At 29.0% G+C, this 22,437-nt stretch overlaps 2 protein-coding genes across 4 annotated transcripts; one reads left to right on the forward strand and one right to left on the reverse strand.

Moving 5' to 3' along the window:
- The first annotated feature begins 2,434 nt into the window (after positions 1–2,434).
- Positions 2,435–3,905, forward strand: LOC105115354 (tetraspanin-15-like). Its single transcript, XM_011012204.1, has 2 exons — positions 2,435–2,723; positions 3,247–3,905. Exons 1-2 carry the CDS (start codon positions 2,487–2,489, stop codon positions 3,538–3,540), a joined length of 531 nt encoding a protein of 176 aa, XP_011010506.1. The 5' UTR covers positions 2,435–2,486; the 3' UTR covers positions 3,541–3,905.
- Positions 3,906–4,049: 144 nt separating this feature from the next.
- On the reverse strand, positions 4,050–7,286 carry LOC105115355 (FLX-like protein). 3 transcript variants are annotated; one of them, XM_011012207.1, is made up of 4 exons: positions 7,161–7,286; positions 5,612–6,203; positions 4,670–4,809; positions 4,050–4,568 (listed from the first exon to the last, which is right to left on the reverse strand). In XM_011012207.1, exons 2-4 carry the CDS (start codon positions 6,148–6,150, stop codon positions 4,354–4,356), a joined length of 894 nt encoding a protein of 297 aa, XP_011010509.1. In that variant the 5' UTR covers positions 6,151–6,203; positions 7,161–7,286; the 3' UTR covers positions 4,050–4,353. The 3 variants fall into 3 exon arrangements, with proteins under 3 accessions (XP_011010509.1, XP_011010510.1, XP_011010508.1); XM_011012208.1 differs by having other exon boundaries at positions 5,612–6,166; positions 7,176–7,276; XM_011012206.1 differs by having other exon boundaries at positions 4,053–4,568; positions 5,612–6,166; positions 7,161–7,285.
- Positions 7,287–22,437: the final 15,151 nt, after the last annotated feature.

Consider the following 22,437-nt stretch of genomic DNA (forward strand, 5'->3'; position numbering starts at 1 on the left):
AATATAAAATAAAAATATTTTTTAGTATGTAACAGTCTTAATATTCTTTTCAAAAAAAATATCATTTAATATGCAAAAAATTTTAAATTTTCAGTTATTGTTTTTTAAATAAATCATGTTAGCTATGCCAAAATATTTTTTTTTCTTTGTGCTTCAAAGTCGTAGTGTACCGCATATAATATTTTAGTTAGGGGTGTTTATAAGTATAATTGTAGTTATTTTTCAAAGTGATTTTCACTTAAAAACGTATCCAAATAATATATTTAAAAAGAATTATTTTTGAGATCAACGCATCAAAGTAATTTGAAAATACTAAAAAATATTAATTTAAAATAAAAAAATAAAAAACTTTAAAATTTTAAAATTTTTTAAAATAGTTTTGAAACATATAAATATAGTATTTATTCTTTTTCAATGGGCCGTATTCATGTTTGATCAAGCATGAATTAAAATAGAGTTTTCTACGGTAAAACAACAACACGGAGCTCTTCTACTTGATAGAATAATAATTAAATATTGATTAACGGTATATCTTTGACCCGAATTATAATCTGGGGCTTTGTTTACTGGGCTGGACTTACATTTCTTTTCTTTCTTTCAACTAAATTTGAGACCACGAGGTTGTCTAAGTCTTTTTGTTTTTTTCAATGGCCCTTATTCATGCTTGATCTTTATTATATGGGCTTGAACCAATTTTTTTTTGAATGCAATAATCCTTTTTATTTATCTTCCGAAAATAGAAAGAAAGTATTACTTGTATTCATCAAGAATCTAAAAATAAATGCAAATTATTATAGGTAATTATTATTAATTTGTATTCATGTCTTAAAGATTTTATGATCCAAAATGAGTAATTAATGATGTCCTATTAATTATTTCACCGGATACACTTTGAAAAAAAGAAAGAAAGATACATGTTAAGTGGAAGAAAATCAAATTTAAAACCCACAAAGAAATGATATGCATGTCTCATAAAAATATTACTTAACCATGCTTAGCAGTCTTGCATCTTATTATACAATAACCCACAAAGAATAGATTTGAACACGATATCTCTCTCGCAGAAGAAGGAAGGTAGCCAAATCGGCTTGCCATGACCAAAGATACTCGCCGAATTCACAATGCTAATTCAGATTAACAATTGTTAACGAAGTGGATTAGAGAGACAAGAAGTGAACAATGCCATTGCTTCTTTTGTCTCAGCTCATCTCTGATATGGCAGAAAATACTAACCCTACAGTTGTTAATTTTCTGCATAGCCTTGCTTCGTAAAAAAAATAAGAAACGGGGAAGAACTAATTCACTCGTGGGGTGGGGGATAAGTAAAAGTAAAACAGAGCATAACCTATATATTTTATAATCCTGTTCAGAAAGTGATTTAGTATCATTCTAATAAAAAAAATTATTATTATTATTATCCGGTTGATCGGTAAATCCAAAAAATTATTAGTTTAAACACTTCCAAGGCTAAACTTAAAATAAAGATAATCATGTAGCCCATAATTTGAAAGTAAGAGCGCAAACCAGAATCTAGCCCACAAGTAGAACAATCCAGGCCAGGCCTACACACACAGTCAAACCACTGTCAACTTATAGGCCCGAAATAAGAGAATAAGGCTGAACCAGGAAGATAGAATCCGTACATATATTGAAATTCAATGGTCATAAATTTAGAGACTAGAGGTGGGTTGGTTCACTTTAGTAAAAAGTAATATTTTCTTTCTTGATTTTTAAAATCAAGTTTATGTTTAGAAAATAATAAAAAAAATCATTAAATTCTCTTAAATATATTAGATTAACCATAATGATATTTATTTCTCCGGAAAATTATGTAGTAAAGCAGGGAATTTTAAAATGGTTCTTAATTTATCGTTCCTCATGAAGGTGGCCAAATCGGTTTGTCTTGATCCACGATCAAAGATACTCATCAAATGAACAATGCTAGTTCTTCCTAGGATATCTCAAACAACATTGACTCTAACTATTTATTAGGATCTTTTTTCTATCACGCTTATCCATATTTCTTCAACAAATTTGACTCAGTACACATATGAGAGTGCTGCAACAGAACAGTTGTTAATGAAGCGGATAAGAGAGACGAGAAGTGAACAAAGCCATTATTTCTTTTGTCTCAGCTCATCTCTGATATGGCAGAAAATAATAACCCTACAGAAGCTCTTGCAAAGACGATAGCCGAAGAAACCACCAAAACTAAAAAAGAAGTAGTGGGAAATACAAAGTCTGAGAAAGTAAATCAAGTAAAAACCTATGCAAGCATATTATCGATTATCACCTTCGTTCTTTCTGTTCTGATCCTAGCCTCCGCTATCTGGTTGCTTTACATGAAAGATTACGATTGTGAGAAACTCTTATGGCTACCAAGGTTACAGATTGGTATTGGCATTGGATTGATCTTTGTTTCCTTGATTAGCAACATTGCTGTGTTGCTGAGATCACGGTTTCCTGTGCCGGGATTCTTTCTAGTTATGGTGCCATTGATCGTGATGCTCACAATGGGGCTTGCACTTGTGGGAGCTAACAAGCTGGAAAGCAGGAGATTGATGGCTACACCAAAGTGGTTCAGAGAAAAAGTTCGCCATAATGACAACTGGGAAAATATTAAATCATGCATCTACAATACTGGAACATGCGATGATTTGGTGTCCAGGTCGTTGAATCTCAAAGCATTTGATTTCAGTATCAAGAAATTATCATCCATAGAGGTAGTTAGTTTCATTTATAGCATGCATGTTATATATATGTATGTGTGCATAGATTTGTTATATTTGAACCATCTTCTATGTATATCTTAACATGATATAATTTACTGTTGACACTTTACTATGATGCTTGCAATGAGTTTTATACCTGAGAAGATTTGTCGTTTCTATATTGAAATTGATATGTTTCCGACAAGATTATAAGAATGCATATTTTCCGCTCCAGTCAGGTTACTTTTTCAGGCATAATTTCTCAAGTGATCATATGCTTTTAGTTATTCGTTGATTTTATCGTAATGCCGGCAACTAGTTAATCACCTGATAAAAATCTTTAAATAAACCTAATCTCTTTCTTTAAATAATCCTAATCTCTTTCTTTCCTTAATCTTAGAAGAAGAATATCTTCTGTAATATCCGTATTAATTATAAGCTCTTTGCTTAGAAGAAGAATATCTTCTTTAATATCCGTATTAATTATAAGCTCTTTGCTTCCTCATTTAATACTTGTTATTTTGTTACATGGAAGGCTGGATGTTGCAAACCACCATCAATATGTCAAATGGAGTACGTGAATGCCACATTTTGGACAAAAGTTGAAGGGGCTGTGGATGAATCACAACAGCAATATAGCGACTGTGCTACATGGCAGAACGACCAAAAGATCTTGTGTTACAACTGTGGATCTTGTAGACATGGTTTTGTGAGAGTAATGGAAAGCAAATGGAGGAATCTTGGCGTCCTACTCATCTTGATGGGCTTACTTCTTATTATTGCTCATATATCATTATTCGTTATGGTTATGTGGGAGCACTACAATTGATGAAAATTAAGACTGCAAATTACTAATCTGTCTCCACCATTTCAAGAAAGAGAGGTGTTTCCTTATTGTGCAGACCGATCATTTTCAAGAAAAGGGTAAGCTTTTTTTTTTTTTAATCTTTTCAAAATAATTATTGTGTAATAAGGATGCTTTTCTTCATTTGTAATTTTGTTTTCGTTTTATGGTCTTGGTCACCTATGCGTGTGTGATCTTTCTTTTCTAAATTGTTGTTATTTTTAAATTTTTTGTTCTATGGTTTGAATTAGCACGTATTCGGGGAGTTTTTTTAGCAATAAGAGAGCACATTATTTTCTACAACAAGCTTCACTCAATCCCACCCAAAAAAAATAAAAGACAACTCGGATCAAGGGGGAAGGCAGGCTCCATGCTACTGCTGAGATTAATAACCCTTTCTATTGATTCAATAAGACTGATGAATGGAAAGAATGAAAGAATTCAATTCCTGAAGTCCAGTTTGATTCATCAAAGAGCTTGTCAAAGGGGATGCAAAATTAAAAGGTTCAGCAGATTGCAGCTTCTTGATGAACTACGTAAATTAAAATGTTTTAACAGATTACATTGCAATGCCATATGTCACTTTAGCTACCAAGTGAAGAAAACATCTAATCTATAATATACACAATAACATTTGAGGAATTATGCATTTTACAAATGCAGAGCAAAGTGGTAGGCAGCTAAAGCTTGTGAAATGCCTCTAATGAAGACTACTTCACGTTCACCTTGTAGCAACTGATGCCAGTCAAGGCAGGCAGAAAAGCTTCTGGATAGCTCCTGATCAAAGCTTCATCTTGCTCACCCCCGAGCATGCGACGGATCAAAAGGCCCTACCCATTGAGCAACACCACCAGTAGTAGACTTTGCTGCACCACCAAACCCAACATTGGACGCTACACTGTTGCTACTGTTGTAAGGAATTATCCCTTCCCCTGCTGGCCCAACACCCATGTGAACACAAGGCCTCCCATATCCATCAGGATATGCGTAGCCACCGATATATTGGTTTGGAGCTAAAAGGACACAGATCAGCACCAGAATTATGTTAAAAAAATAGTCAAAACATATTTCAATGGACGCAACCACCACATTTAGATATAGCTCAAAAAGTTACCACGTGCTCTGGTCTCAGCATTCAAGACATCAACGCGCAAATTTTCCATTTCTCTTGCCATCCCTATGAGATTCTGTTCCATTGCTCGCATTTGCTCCACCTTCTCTATATTTAATCCTTTTTCGTACTCGAATGTAGCTCTTTTCACAGAAAGAGCAGATGGAAAAAAAAGAAAGTAGAAGTTAGAACTTAATAAACTGTACATTGTATGAAAAAGTAGATGTATGTTAGAACTTAATAAACTGTACATTGTATGTCACAGTAAAAATATTTTAACAGAAAAAATCGAATCCTTATTATATCAATGAATGTATTTTTTTTCTTTTGCTGTTATTCAGCACCATTTCATCAGTGTACACTGCATAACCATCATGCTCACAGAGAAGACAAATACTGATGTTTGATCAACTTTTGTATCATCCATTACTTCCAGAGCTGATGCAAGTTTGCTGCAGTTAACCTTTTTCACTCCCCACTTGTATTTGGTTTCCTCACAAATCCTCCATTTACATTGCACATCATGCAATGTCACATAAATCAGGGGCTAGTTTAAATATTACAGTTGCATATGGCAAGAGAATTAGTATTACCCAACACGTTAGACTCAGAGAAACCTTAATTAGTGTGAAACAGAACAGTCAAATAAATAACCACACTGTGAAACCACCATTCAATGTTAGTATTACAATCATGATTCCTCAAAGATAACAAAAAGGAGAGAAAATATCCTATGCATTTAGGTCCTGAAACCATATCTCTGGATGATGGAGCCAGTAATTGGTGGTGTTTTGGATTATTAACAAACTCTAGTCAGTGGTAGTTTATTTCTAGTCTAGAATTAGACATCATGAAGGGTTCAGTGGCAGTTTCACTATTTAACACAGATTTAAGGTCCATGAGGAAGCAACAACTATTAAAAACTTGAGACAGATTTATTACTACCTTAACCTCTTGAGTTCATGCCTTGAATTCTCAAGCTCAGCATGCAAATCTGGTACACTCTTTACATCAGTGTGGATTTTCTGCAACTCGTGTGAAGCCTGTTGGATTTGTGTAGCAAGCTCTTGTCTTTCTTTGACCAACTTCTGTGCCTCCACATGTGCCTGTTTGAGGTCCTTTTTCACGTTCTCACCAGCCCTGATGTCTTTTTCCATTTTTGCAATTTTATCCAGCAAAACCCTGATCTGGATATCACTTTCAGTCTGGATGCTTCTAATATGCGCGTTGAGTCTTTGCACTTCCTGCTGAGCAGCAGCAAGGTCCTCCCTCAAGGCCATGTGACTAGTAACCAGTCTATTATTATCCCCTGCAAGTTGTTCAATGTCCGCAGCCTGAGCAGCAAGCCTATGCTCTAGAAGATCAGAACGAGAGAGTGGCTCTGATGTACGGTGGCCAGCAGGAAATGGACCATGACGCATCATCCCAGGTGCTTGGATAACACGCCCTTCTAAAGTTGGTGGAATATGCCTTCTTGCAGACATGACAATTGTCTCAGGTCTGCACAAGCATTAAGGTTTAATTTTCAATCAGAGTCCTGAGATGCAGATTGGTGTTTCAATCAGTCTATGGAATCACTCCAAGTGTGAAACAATGTACACTATAATGGATAAAAGTAAAAAATATCTATTCTATTTGCCATTTCAATCTACAGAAAGGTTCCCAAGCGTTCTAAAACAATTTGTTTCAACAATAGACACACATTCCCTCGTACCATGACCAAAACAAACCCATTTGGCCTTCAGGACAGTATCATTACAGGATTGTGCCTGTGATGCCAGTCTGCAGAATGTTTTAAAATAGCCAGCAACTAAAATCACCTCAGAACATATGAGACACCATTATACAATCATAAAGATTGACAATTGGATTACCTACAAACCATTTACATAAACAAGTTCAAATTGTCAAATAAACATCTCAACTCAAAAGCTTAAGCTATTAGGTGAGAGTTTAATATATGATTTATATTATTTTCTAAACAAATAACCCACACGCATAAACCCAAAGCTGAAACCACCATTTATCACCATTGTCATATCATTATATCATGTACACGCAATGCACCAGCAGGCACATCTGGTTCCATTAGCATATTCTTATTTATTAAAAAAAAAAAAAAACCTCAAATTTGAAACTAACGTTCTCATAGACTGTTAAGACTACCAAAAACCGAACAACCCAGATTACCAAAACTAAATCTCAAGTTCAAGTTCGAGATGGAGCATAATTCAAGGTTAAATTTGGGGTTTTTTTTACTCAGATTTTAAATAAGCAATCAATTTATTCAAGCCTATTCAAGCCTAACTTTAAGAGAATCACGAAATATATATTATTACAGATTTTCTTTTCCTTCGCTATCGATAGTAAGATCAACGTGAATTCAAAGCAAGAATCTATGAGGCCCAAAACAAAAAAACTAAAAATGCAAATTGGTATAGAAGGCAAAGGAGGAGTACAAAACTGTAAATATATGTGTAAAGAGAGAGAGTACCGGCGGCGGTGTTACCGTGGAGGAAGCGTCGAAGACAGGTAGGAATAGGGAGGGAAGGTTTGAGCTGATGATCAACGGGCCAAGCTCCAGTTATACAAGTTACAATGTCGAACAAGCAAACGCGTTGGTTATGAATTTATTTATTTATTTTTTTAGGGCAAATCTAAAAGAGTTTACTTTTATTTATCAAAATTTATTGCAATTACATTTTTTATTTAATAATAAATTACTTTTGGATTACTAAAAAAATTTTATATATCTTTTTTATAAAATTATAAATCTGGATATAAATGACTTGCTTATTAATATGTGAGGATTACTAAATATTTTCTTATATATAAATTTACAAGTTCATGAATTGACATTATCTTATGTCTTCTTTTATTATGTTTTTTTTATTAATTCTAAATTATTAAATTTAAATTGAATAAACATGATTTAGTGTATGATAAAATATTGATATTTTAATTCATTATATTTTATCTCTCTCATCTCATTCCATTAAACTTGATCTCAGTATATAAAAATATATCGCATGATACATGAATTATCAAAATCAAAAGGTGTAATATTCAAAATTAATAAACAGTTATAGTTAATTAATAATGGCCTATAACTTTATTTATCTTTCTATATTTCTATTTTAATTTAAAATCATATAATAAATCAATTTTATTAAAATATATCAATTATAAATCACAGGAACTATAAAAATAGAATTGAAACGGTAAATCCACACATTCACTCATGGTAATTTTTCTTAGTTCTTACAGTAAATGCATTTACAGCGAATGAATTTAGAACTCTTCTAACCCATAGCTGGCTACTTGGAACTAAGGTTATCAGAAAAAAAAAAGAAAAAAAAAAGAATTAACTTTTAAAATTTTATGAGTTAATATATTTAACATGTTAAAATTTAACTTTTAAAATTTTAAAATTTCATGAGTTAATATATTTAACATGTTAAAATTGAATTAAAACTTAAAAATTAATACAATTGGTCAAACTTGGTAAAATCTATAAAATCAGACTAATTTTACAAGTTAAAAAAATTATAAAATTATATATTTTTTTACTTTATACCTTAACATTTTTATTATTTTAAATTTATATCTTACAAAATTTATGCAATTTGATAATTAAGGGCTTGATTTTGGCTATAATTATTATATTTTTTTTAACAATACAAGTTATTTGTGGATTTCATTTCTGTAAAATTAAAATACATATTCATTCTTCACAATTTCTTATATAAACTATTAATATATCAATTGGTATATTACTCTATTTTAACATGTAAATATATAAAATAAAAGTTATAAATTGACATATTTGGTTATTGTAGTCTAAAAATTTAAAGAGACTCGTTTCTTGTAAATGACAAAATAAGTGGGTTGATTTATCTAAGAAGTAAAAGAATTAATATGAATAAAATAATGTTGTTTGGACTTTTCTAAAGTTTATTTTAATTTTATTATATTGTTAATTTCTACTTGATTGAAATTATTAATATATAATTAGTTAAAATATTTTACTTATAATTTTACAATTCAAGTTTATATTATATATTTTATATTATATTAAAAAATATTTTTAACAATCTTGATTAAAGCCCTATAAGATTCCAGTTTGAGAACCCTATGCTGCCTTTGCTTGAATGCTTATTTATAGGGTAAAACTAATTTAATGAAAATATTAATTAGTTGGTTTTTGAAATTTATTAATAAAATTTACTTATTTAATATATGAGATACTTAATATTTTTTAGAAAGTGAATTCCTAAAACTATTGTGTAAATTTTGTATTATAATGAATAAAATGCAATATTACACATTCTTTGTGGGGGCACTTGAAGTAAATATAATTACCTAATACATGTACTTGTATCATAAAGATGGGTGTCAACCAACCTTCTTTACTGTGATTTATTTTTTTCTATTTTTTTTTTCATATTTTAACATTTGTTTGATTTTAAATTTGTTTTTTATAAATTATTTCACTTTGTTTTTTATTATGTTATTTCTATAATGTTATAATAATCTTAAAACAAACATTTTATTATTTAATTTATTTTTAATTTTAAAATTATTTATTTTTCTTATCATATAATTAAATAAAAATAGTTATTTAAAACAAAAACAAAATCTTACCCTGTTTTATTTTTCTCCAATCATTTTTGTTTTTTTTTTATTTTTTAATGTTTGTTTGATTTTAAATTTATTTTCATAAATTATTTCAGTTTATTTTTTATGAAGTTATTTTTATAATGTAATAATAATCTTAAAAAAAAACATTTTAATATTTAATTTATGCTTAATTTTAAGAATATTTATTTTTCATATCATATAATTAAGTAAAAATAGTTATTGTTTTTTTTAACAAAAAACAAAGTCTTACATCTAATGGATTATATCACCTAGGTTGCGATTTCAGCAATTTAAATCACGAAATCTAGGTTGATTCAATATATTAATATCTTATTATTAAAAAGATCATCTTAAATATTACCTTTTTATTGTCAAATTATATTTTTTTACAAGCTATTTAAGTTGTTTTTGAACCTGCTAAGTAGACTAGGTCATGCAAAGCAACTTTCACAAGGTTTAATTTCAAGATTGATCTATTAGGTCAAATGGACCAAGTTTAATAACAATATTAAATAATTCTTTATAGATTGAATATTTATATTTATGTTCAATTTTTTTATTCAAGTTATAACATGTCACAGCACTAAACTAGTTATATACATAAACAAGAATGATTATTCAATATTATTAATATGGATACCTCACTTATGTAAATTAACAAGACACTAAAGGTTATGACTGATAAAACCAAAAGATTGATATTTTTTTCCACTTGCAGGAGTGTCAAAGTAATAAATAACTCGGCAAGACCGGGGTCGAACTATAAGAAAGTTAATTGTATAAATTATAAATAAAAGCAATACAACTACAACAACAAGAAGAAGAATAATACTAGTAATAGTAATAGTAATAGTATAACAAGAAGAATAATATTAGTAATAGTAATAGTAATAATATTTGGTTATTGTAGTCTAAAAATTTAAAGAGACTCGTTTCTTGTAAATGACAAAATAAGTGGGTTGATTTATCTAAGAAGTAAAAGAATTAATATGAATAAAATAATGTTGTTTGGACTTTTCTAAAGTTTATTTTAATTTTATTATATTGTTAATTTCTACTTGATTGAAATTATTAATATATAATTAGTTAAAATATTTTACTTATAATTTTACAATTCAAGTTTATATTATATATTTTATATTATATTAAAAAATATTTTTAACAATCTTGATTAAAGCCCTATAAGATTCCAGTTTGAGAACCCTATGCTGCCTTTGCTTGAATGCTTATTTATAGGGTAAAACTAATTTAATGAAAATATTAATTAGTTGGTTTTTGAAATTTATTAATAAAATTTACTTATTTAATATATGAGATACTTAATATTTTTTAGAAAGTGAATTCCTAAAACTATTGTGTAAATTTTGTATTATAATGAATAAAATGCAATATTACACATTCTTTGTGGGGCACTTGAAGTAAATATAATTATCTAATACATATCCTTGTATAATAAAGTTGGGTGTCAACCAACCTTTTTTACTGTGATTTATTTTTTTCTATTTTATTTTTATATTTTAACATTTGTTTGATTTTAAATTTGTTTTTATAAATTATTTCACTTTGTTTTTTATTATGTTATTTCTATAATGTTATAATAATCTTAAAACAAACATTTTATTATTTAATTTATTTTTAATTTTAAAATTATTTATTTTTCTTATCATATAATTAAATAAAAATAGTTATTTAAAACAAAAACAAAGTCTTACCCTGTTTTATTTTTCTCCAATCATTTTTGTCTTTTTTTTTTATTTTTTAATGTTTGTTTGATTTTAAATTTATTTTCATAAATTATTTCAGTTTATTTTTTATGAAGTTATTTTTATAATGTAATAATAATCTAAAAAAAATTCAATATTTAATTTATGCTTAATTTTAAGAACGTTTATTTTTCATATCATATAATTAAGTAAAAATAGTTATTGTTTTTTTTAACAAAAAACAAAGTCTTACATCTAATGGATTCTATCACCTAGATTGCGATTTCAGCAATTTAAATCATGAAATCTAGGTTGATTCAATATAGTAATAAATATTACCTTTTTATTGTCAAATTATATTTTTTTACAAGCTATTTAAGTTGTTTTTGAACCTGCTAAGTAGACTAGGTCATGCAAAACAACTTTCACAAAGTTTAATTTCAAGATTGATCTATTAGGTCAAATGGACCAAGTTTAATAACAATATTAAATAATTCTTTATAGATTGAATATTTATATTTATGTTCAATTTTTTTATTCAAGTTATAACATGTCACAGCACTAAACTAGTTATATACATAAACAAGAATGATTATTCAATATTATTAATATGGATACCTCACTTATGTAAATTAACAAGACACTAAAGGTTATGACTGATAAAACCAAAAGATTGATATTTTTTTCCACTTGCAGGAGTGTCAAAGTAATAAATAACTCGGCAAGACCGGGGTCGAACTATAAGAAAGTTAATTGTATAAATTATAAATAAAAGCAATACAACTACAACAACAAGAAGAAGAATAATACTAGTAATAGTAATAGTAATAGTAATAGTAATGATGATAATAATAATAATAATAAAAATAATAATAAAAGAAGGAAAAAAAAAAGAAGTTCATGAGAACTTTGAGATGAAAGATCAACATAAGAATTAAATAATGATAAAAAAAATATCAAGATTAAAGAATCCACCAATGATATTTCAAACAAGTATAGTATAAACTCTTATTATTCAATTGGAAACCATATATAAAGGAGGTTCCAATCAAATTATAAATTGTTAACATTAGTACATCAGTTATCTTATTCGAATAATGCTAATACTTGTAAATGTTATTAAGTATTCATGATTATAACTTATGTTAACAACAAATCAAGTTCCTTTCATAGCATAGGTGTCGGTTATACTATACAATATGGGCTATAAAAGTGCCAAGTATTTGTTGTACCAAGTGTTATACAATATAAATCTAGATTAGTCATTTAATAAGCAAAGTATTAAAGAGTGAACAAGATAATAAATATAAAATATGTTAGTATTAAACATTAAAGTTTATATTAAGTTTACACTATACTTATTTTTACACCATTAGTGTAACCTTTTTATATTGACATAATAAACTTAGCTAAACATAATGACAGAGAGAAACATAAATAAATAAGATAAAAGTTAACTAAGTAAAGTAAAGGAAAGGAATTGAAAGGCATAAATAAGATATTAATGAAAACAAAAATTAAGCATTACAAGAATACAAAGAGAGAAAACAAAAGCATGATCTTGATCTAGAAACCAAGATGCCTAAATGCATGACAGATGCCTCGTTTTATAGGCTAAAATTAGGAACTATTGATTTGATGACTAATTGATGAGTGGGTGACCAACTCTTGACTTAGTGACAATCCTTATCTTCTCTTATCTACCCAAAATGTTATTGATAATGTCAAAATTTAAACCACTCGAAAAGATAAAATTCTAGAAAATTATCTCAGCTTTCTAGAAAAAAAAAAAGGTCATTTGAACTTTTAAAACTCCAAATATGGGCCAAATACTGAATAATGTTCAGGCTGTAGAACATATTCGGACTTCTTTATTATTTCTATAATTTGGACTTAAAAATGACCTTTTTAAACCTTAAGCACCTATGAAAGTTGTAGGCTTATATCTTACCTTTCCATCCATATAAAGTAGACCTAAATCCAAGATCTACAGCTTTAGATATGACCTAATTACCGAACAATATTCTAGTTTGGACTGCACCAGCATCTCTTTTCTAAGTTTGACCATCTCTTTATCCTTTCAATTTCAGTTCTTAAACTCATCAATTAATTCTCTTATTTATGTCATAGGCCTGTATTTAAGATGTATATTTATCACAAATTAAAGATATCTTATATTATTAGATATCTTATTATAACATATGATTTAGTTAAGGAGTTATTGATACTTTAAGTGTAAAATGATGATATAAAACCTTGAGAAAAATATACTTATAAGTACTAATCACACCCCCCCAACCAACTTATTAATAGTCCCTAGTAATCAAAGTGTTAAAATAGAAAAACAATTTGCAAATTCCACTAAGCAAGGTATTCATCATTTAACTTCCATTAATCTATCCAGATAAACAAACTCTTATTAAATTTATATATATGTTCAATACCTCTTAAACAAGATATTAATAAACCTTTTTTTGTACTTAATATATCAACACATAGTTATGGGGCTTTACTTGGAAGAAAATAAAATTTTTGTTCTAATGTTTAAGGTCAACTTTCTTGGGTTGAGATTTTTTTTTCTTTTTTTAAAAAATATATATACATATAACTAAAAAGACAATGCATATTTAACCTATGTAACAAGCTTTTGATTAATGACTCTCAGACTAGTTGGTCTTAGGGCATTAGGTGTTGAAACACCCATACGAGTTTAATAACTCGGTTTGAAGATATTGATACGTAGATAGTGCAATATTTAATTCCCTTAAACTTTTCTCCTCAATCCATGTAATAAGCGTTGGGCCAATAGCTTCCAAGTTAGTTGACTTTAGGGTATTATGTGTTAAAACACCCCTTCGGGCTTAATTGCTTAGGTTAGGGAGGTTACGAAACCAAACTTATCTCTTTTTTTATTATCATCATTTTTTTTGCTTTTTTATTTTTATTTTTTTTCAAATTATATAATATCCCTTTTCCTTAGTTGTTACCTTGAACAAAAAAACATAAATAATATAATAATCCAATATGCAACCCATAATTATATGTTAAAGTGTGTGTGTGAAAATTAAGATTTAAGAATACATGTTAAATGAGTACATGAGCAGAATTAAATAATAACAATGCGAGAGTTTTTAAATATGAATATTTCAAGAAGTATTATGATAGACCTTGTTAAGAATGGTTATTAAGATGTGTCTCAAGAGTCACTTTAACAAAAAAGTTCCTTTAATCTATTATCTTAGTAACAACAATTTTGCACATGCTTTATGAAATAGAAAACACATTTAGTTAATTTTTTTTTATTAACTACTACCGTCTTCCCACAACCAAAACGAGACATTATCCTCAATGTCCTAAAGTAGAAAGATAGAGTATAGAAGACATAACTTGAAATAACAAATACTAACAAACCTGAAACACACTTAAACAAATATAAAAAACAACAAAACATAATAATAAAACCAAAAGACACAAAGATTCATAAATAAAGACTTAAATCCAATCTAAGCTTTTTACGACCTTCCTTAGACGACCAATTTATGTGACTCATGGAGGGATCAATTACAAGAATAAAAGATTGTAATTGGTCAATCAATTATTTAGCAGTAGCAGCAGAGATTATGATTTGTTGTGCCAAAGATGTCAGAAATTCATGTTCCACAACATGATCAAGAAACGACAACAACTTATCATAATAACCATTAACATTTAACAGATATATAGGTTTATGGTGAATGTGTAGTTGAGTCCAAGAGAAAATATGAAAGATCTCCTCCAATATGCTCAAACCACCTAGTAACGCAATGAAGGTATTAACATAGTTAAATAACATAACCAAAAGATTGATGTCTGATTAGTACTTAAAAGTGTATTTTTATCAAGGTTTTATATCATCATTTTGCACTTGAAGTATCAATAACTCCTTAACTAAAACATGTTTTATAATAACATATCTAATAATATAAGATACCTTTAATTTGTGGTAAATGTTCATTTTAAATACAGGCCTATCACATAAATAAAAGGATTGATTGATGAATTTAAGAATTGAAATTGAAAGGATAAAGAGATGGCCAAACTTAGAAAGGAGATGCCGATGCAGTCCAAACCGGAACACTATTTGGTAAGTAGGTCATTTCTAGAGCTGTAGATCTTGGATTTAGGTCTACTTTATATGGATGGAAAGGTAAGACATAAGCCTATAACTTTCATATGAAGCCAAGATTTAAAAAGGCTATTTTCAAGTTCTAATTGTAGCTATAACAAATAAGTCTGAATCTGTCCTCCAGCTCGGGCACTATTCAGTGTTTGCCCATATCTGTAGTTTTAGAAGTCCAAATTATCTCAATTTTTTTACCTAGAAAGCTGAGATAATTTCCTAAAACTTTCATGTTTTTAAGTGATTTTAATTTTGACATTATCAATTACATTTTGGGCAGACAAGAGAAGATAAGGATTGTCACCAAGTTAAGAGTTGGTCATTCACTCATCAATTAGTCATTAAATCAATAGTTCCCAATTTTGGCCTATAAAAGGAGGTATTTTCCATGCATTTAGGCATTTTAGCTTTCAGATCAAGATCATGCTTTTGCTTTCTCTCTTTGTATTTTTGTAATGCTTAAGTTTTGCTTTCATTAATATCAGGTTTATGCCTTTCAATTCCTTTCCTTTACTTAGTTATCTTTTATCTTATTTAGGTTCTTATTTTGTTTATTTATTTTTCTTTCTTTCATTATGTTTAGCTAAGTTTATTGTGTCAAGGTGAAAAGATTATACTAATGTTGTAAGAATAAGTATAGTGTAAACTTAAGATGGACTTTAATGTTTGATACTAACATGTTTTGTTTTTGTTATCTTGTTCACTCTTTAATACTTTGCTTGTTAAATAACTAATCTAGATTTATGTTGTATAACACTTGATACAACAAATACTTGGCACTCTCATAGCTCATACTGTATGGTATAACCGACACCTGAGCTATGAAAGGAACTTGATTTGTTGTTAACATAAGTTATAAGCATGGATGCCTAACAATATTTACAAGTATTAGCATTAATCAAATAAGATATCTAATGTAATCATGTTAACAATTTATAATTTGATTGGAACCTCTTTTGTGTGTGGTTTCCAATTGAATAATAAGAGTTCATACTATACTTGTTTGACATACCATTAATGGAACCTCTAACCTTGACACTTGTTATTATCCTTGTTTAATCCTTACATTAATATTTCATCTTAAAGTTCTCATATTCTTCTTCTTCTTCTCCTTCTTTTTCTTTGTTATTATTATTATTACTACTACTATTACTACTACTACTACTACTACTACTACTACTACTATTATTATTATTATTATTATTATTATTATTATTATTCTTGTTGTTCTTGTTGTTCTTGTTATTGTTGTTGTTGTTGTATTATCATTTATAATTTATACAATTAACCTTCCTATAGTTCAACCCCGGTCTTGCCGTGTTATTTATTACTTTGATACTCCTGCACTTGGAAGAAGACATCAATCTTTTAGTCGTGTCAAGTTGTTGGCGCCGTTACTGGGGACGTAAGTTTTTGTACAAATTATAGTATTTATTTTATTTTCACTTTTCACTTTTCTTGTATATAACTTGGTTTCTTTTCTCTTGTTTCTTCTTCTTTTATTTTTTTTTTTCTTTTTTTTTTTCTATTGCTACACGTGCATGAGAGTGTGGTCACGTATATTAAGTAGTAGACTTTCTAGGGTATCCTCATCATTTTTAAAAAATATAGTCGAAGAAGATAATCAATCACTTCATAATGAGAATAACCATGTTAGAACACTTAGAGACCATATGAATCCCACAAGAACAAGTGCACCATCATGCATAGTTTTTCCTCCTGATGCATCTCATTTTAATTTTAAGCCAGACATTATTCAATTTTTACCTTCTTTATATGGCTTAGATTTAAAAAATCCATACTTGTATTTAAGGGAATTTGAGGAGGTTTGTAACACCTATAATAACTCAAATTATAGCATGAACACCATCAGATTAAAGGTTTTTCCTTTTTCATTAAAAGATAAAGCTAAAACATGACTATAAAATTTGAGACCAAGATCCATTCTTATTTGGGATGAAATGCAACAGCAGTTTTTAAAGAAGTTTTTCTCATCTCACAGAATAAACTCTTTCAAAAGATAAATCACCACTTTCACTCAAAAACCAGGATAAACATTTTACCAATATTGGGATAGGTATCGAGAATTACTTAATACATGCCCTCATCATGGTTTTGAAATATGAAGATTCGTTTCATATTTTTATGAAGGCTTAACACCTAGAGATAGGCAAATGGTTGACATGATATGCAATGGAACTTTTGAAGATAAAGACCCTGATGAAGCAATGGAGTACTCAGACTTATTAGCTGAAAATGCTTAAAATTAGGATCGCGGGTACTTATGAGGCACGGATTAAAACTCAACCTTATACATTTAGTGGAGGTATGTACAATCTTAAGGAAAATCATGACCTCCAAGCCAAGTTTGCATCTTTAGCTAGAAAATTCAAGGCACTAGAATTGAAAAGGATTGGTCAATTAAAATCTATTGAAAATACTATGTGTGAAATCTGTGAAATCAATGAACATTTAACTAATAACTATCCAACATTGCCTTTTTTTAAGGAATGTCTCTATGAATAAGCTCATGCTTTAAACAGTTTCTAAAGGGCCAACCACAACCTATACTCGCAAATATACAACCCTGATTATAGAAATTACCTAAATTTTAGTTAGAAGAGTGATAATAACAATGTACAAACTTCACAACCACTATTTCAAGCACACCATAATTTCTAAAATTCTCATGGATATGCACCTCCTTATACTCCACCTCCTAGAAGAAATCTTGAGGAAACATTGCATGCATTCATTAAAAAGCAAGAGACAATCAATACTCAACTTGCTCAAAACACAACAGATTTTAAAGATACTCTTGCAAAATTGACATCTGCTCTCAGTTTTTAAGAGAAAGGTAAGTTTCCATCTTAACCACAACAAAATCTTAAGGGGCAATACAAGGCAAATGCAAGTAGTTATGGAAGTCAACACATGGATCAAATCAAATCAATCATTACTCTTTGCAGTGCTAAGATTATTAAAAAACCCACTCTTAAACCTTATGAGAAAGATGATGAGTCAATCTCTAAGGGTAAGGAAGGGGTTAAATCTAAAATTTATAAAGAAAAGATTGATTCTCCACTAGCACTTTCATTTTCTCATGCCATAACCAAACAACGAAAAGTCAATCACAACTCTGAAATCTTTGAAACTTTCAAACAGGTAAGAATCAATATACATTTGGTGGATGCTATTAAATAAGTTCCTTTCTATGCTAAATTTTTAAAAGATCAATGCATGGTGAAGAGGAAACTAAATGTGAAAAAGAAAGCCTTTTTAGCCGAACAAGTGTCATTCTTTAGAACAATAATGCTTTGAAATATAAAGGCCCTAGTTTTCCTACAATTTCTTACTTTATTGGAGAACATAAAATTGAAAGAGCCTTATGATTAGTACTTAAAATTGCATTTTTATCAAGGTTTTATATCATCATTTTGCACTTAAAGTATCAATAACTCCTTAACTAAAGCATGTTTTATAATAACATAGCTAATAATATAAGATACCTTTAATTAATAGTAAATGTTCCTTTTAAATGCAGGCCTATCATATAAATGAAAGGATTGATTAATGAATTTAAGAACTGAAATTGAAAGGACAAAGAGATGGCCAAACTTAGAAAAGAGATGCCGGTGCAGTCCAAACTAGAATACTGTTCGGTAATTAGGTTATATCTAGAGCTGTAGATCTCATATTTAGATCTATTTTATATGGATGGAAAGGTAACACATAGGCCTACAACTTTTATATGAGCCCAAGATCTAAAAAGGTTATTTTCAAGTCCAAATTATAACCACAACAAAGAAGTCTGAATCTATCTTCCAGCTCGAGTACTATTCGGTGTTTGGCCTATATCTGGAGTTCTAGAAGTCCAAATTATCTGAATATTTTATACAAGAAATATGAGATAATTACCTACAGTTTTCATGATTTCAAGTCGCTCTAATTTTAACGTTATTAATGACTTTTTGGGCAGACAAGAGAAGATAAAAATTATCACCAAGTCAAGAGTTGGTCACTCACTCATCAATTAGTCATCAAATCAATAGTTCCCAATTTTGGCCTATAAAAGGAGGCATTTACCATGCATTTAGGCATCTTGGTTTCCAGATCAAGATCATGCTCTTGCTTTCTCTCTTTGTATTTTTTGTAATGTTTATGCTTTGCTTTCATTAATATCAAGTTTATGCCTTTCATTTCCTTTCCTTTACTTAGTTAACTCTTGTCTTATTTATGTTCTTATTTTATTTATTTATTTTTCTTTCTTTCATTATGTTTAGCTAAGTTTATTATGTCAATATGAAAAGGTTACATTAATGGTACAAGAATAAGTATAATGTAAACTCAATATGAACTTTAATGTTTGATACTAACATGTTTTGTATTTGTTATCTTGTTCACTCTTTAATACTTTACTTGTTAAATAGTTAATCTTGATTTATGTTGTATAACACTTGGTACAACAAATGCTTGACACTTTCATAGTTCATACTGTATGGTATAACTGACACCTGAGCTATGAAATGAACTTGATTTGTTGTTAATATAAGTTATAAGTATAAATGCCTGATAATATTTACAAGTATTAGCATTAATCGAATAAGATGACTAATATAATCATATTAACAATTTATAATCTGATTGGAACCTCCTTTATGTGTGGTTTCCAATTAAATAAATAGAGTTTATACTATACTTGGTTGACATACCATTAGTGAAACCTCTAACCTTGACATTTGTTATTATCATTATTTAATCCTTACATTAATATTCCATCTCAAAGTTCTTATCATCTTCTTCTTCTCCTCCTTCTTTTTCTTTATTATTAGTACTACTACTACTACTATTATTATTACTATTATTATTATTGTTGTTGTTGTTATTGTTATTTATAATTTGTACAATTAACCTCCCTGTGGTTCGACCCCGGTCTTGCTGAGTTATTTATTACTTTGACACTCCTGCATTTGGGAAAAGACATCAATCTTTTAGTCGTGTCACCTTACTTGATCTTGGAGCTAGTGTGAATTTACTTCCATATTCAGTTTTTCAAAGTCTCAATCTAGGTAAGTTAAATCCAACTTCTATAACTCTTTTACTTGTCGATAGATCTGTATAAGCGCCTAGAGGAATAATTGAAGATGGGTTAGTACAAGTCAATAAATTCATTTATCCTATGGATTTTATTGTCTTTGACATACAACCTGTTGAAGCATGTAATTCATTTACTGTTATTTTATGACATCCATTTTTTACAACTTCTAATCCATTGATTAATTGTAGGAATGGATTAATAAAGTTATCATTTAGAAACATGACATTGGAGATAAATATTTTTAACATTTGCAAACAACCTAGAGATGATAATGATTTATAGAAAGTGGACTTTACTAAACAATTAATTCATGATCAATTTCAAATCACTTCAAGTGAAATAGAGATTGATGAATCTGATGATTTGTAAATAATTTATTTTCAGAAAGAATCAAAGGCAAGTAATTGGAGACCACAAATTGAGGAATTACCACCATGATCAATTAAGTCTATACCTTCAAGTGTTCAACCACCCAAACCTGATTTGAAGCCGTTGCTATTCAATCTCAAATACTTTTTTGGGAGAAAATAAAACTTTTTCGGTAATAATCTATTCCAAACTTAATGCACATTAAGAAGGTAACTTATTAAAAACTATGAAAATACCCAAAAATATATTAGGATGGACTATAGCTGACATAAAAGGAATTAGTTCTTTAATTTATACACACAGAATTTATTTGGAGGAAAATTCAAAACCCTCTAGGGAAATGCAACGAAGGCTCAATCCTCATATGAAAGAAATAGTGAAAAATAAAGTCATTAAGCTTCTAGATAATAGGATCATTTATCCCATTTCTGACAGCAAATGGGTAAGTCCTACCTAAGTTGTACCCAAGAAGTCTGGAGTCACTGTGATAACAAATAAGAACAATGAGTTAATTCCCACTAAAACTATTAATGGTTGGCGCATGTGCATTGACTATCAGAAACTTAATTCAATGACTAGAAAAAATCATTTTCCTTTACCTTTTATGGATCAAATCCTAGAAAGAGTTGTAAGTCATGAATTTTATTGTTTTCTAGATGGCTATTCAGGTTACAACCAAATTGAAATTTCATTGGAAGATCAAGAAAAGACTTAAATTTGTGAAGGATTTGTTTTTTTATGCTTTAATGGTTTGTCTATAATACTTCTGACTCTACTGATAATAAATATCCAAATGCAAATATTTCCAACTCTAGCGTTGATAAATTAATTGCAAATATTTTCAACTCTAGCATTGATAAATATTATGTGAAGAAAATATATGATATTCCTGACTTTGAATCTAGTGAATATTGTGATTAATATTTTTTACTCTACCATTAATAAATATCAAAGTTTATATTCATGACTTTGACATTAGTGCATATCATAATTGATACATCTTGTAAATCCACGTACCTCGAACACTTTTGAATTGAGTTTTTTTTTTTAAATGGTCATCTGACCCGCAAGAATAATAAAAGTGGGCTTTGGACTCTTTCAAAGGAGATGGGTTTTTGGTACGGTGGATGTGGGCCCAATGGGCCATTATATTTAGACCATGCTTTTCATAGGTTTGATAAATTTGTTATCAAGCCCAAAAATACATGCAAAAATAACACTTTGTTTTTGCTGAAAACACAAAATGATTTCTTTGTTTTGTTGGTTTTTTTTTTTAAAAATTATTTAAGCTAATAAAGATATTCATTTTTATGCTAAATTATACAAAGAGATGTTTTATTTTTGCTTAGCCATATGCAATGTTTTAAAGAAAAACAAATGGTTAAAATTTTCTTATTATTATTTTAAAACTTGCTAAAAAATAAATCCATATATCACACGTATTTTTTTTTACTAATTTTACACACACCCTTCCAAGCACACAATTACAATTTACACTATGATTGAACATATTTCAACCTTCATTGATAGATAAAACTTCCATATTCAAATAAAGAACCGCCTGAACAATGACAAATTGTGGTGGCACGTGGATAGCAAACGCATTCATAACTAGAAGCGCATGCAGGTGATGTGGATCAAGAAGTTCTTCCTCTCCTGTGCTAATGGTAAAGTTCATTATCCCCTAAAAACAAAAACATCACACAAGCAAAGTTGTTCTCATTTTTCAAATCCATTTCTTTTTTTTTCCTTACATTTTTTTTCTTTTCTTCTTCTTTAAATGGCTATTACTGCCATCATA

The sequence above is a fragment of the Populus euphratica genome, unplaced genomic scaffold (assembly GCF_000495115.2).
Source record: "Populus euphratica unplaced genomic scaffold, PopEup_1.0 scaffold679.1, whole genome shotgun sequence".
NCBI classification, from domain to species: Eukaryota; Viridiplantae; Streptophyta; class Magnoliopsida; order Malpighiales; family Salicaceae; genus Populus; species Populus euphratica.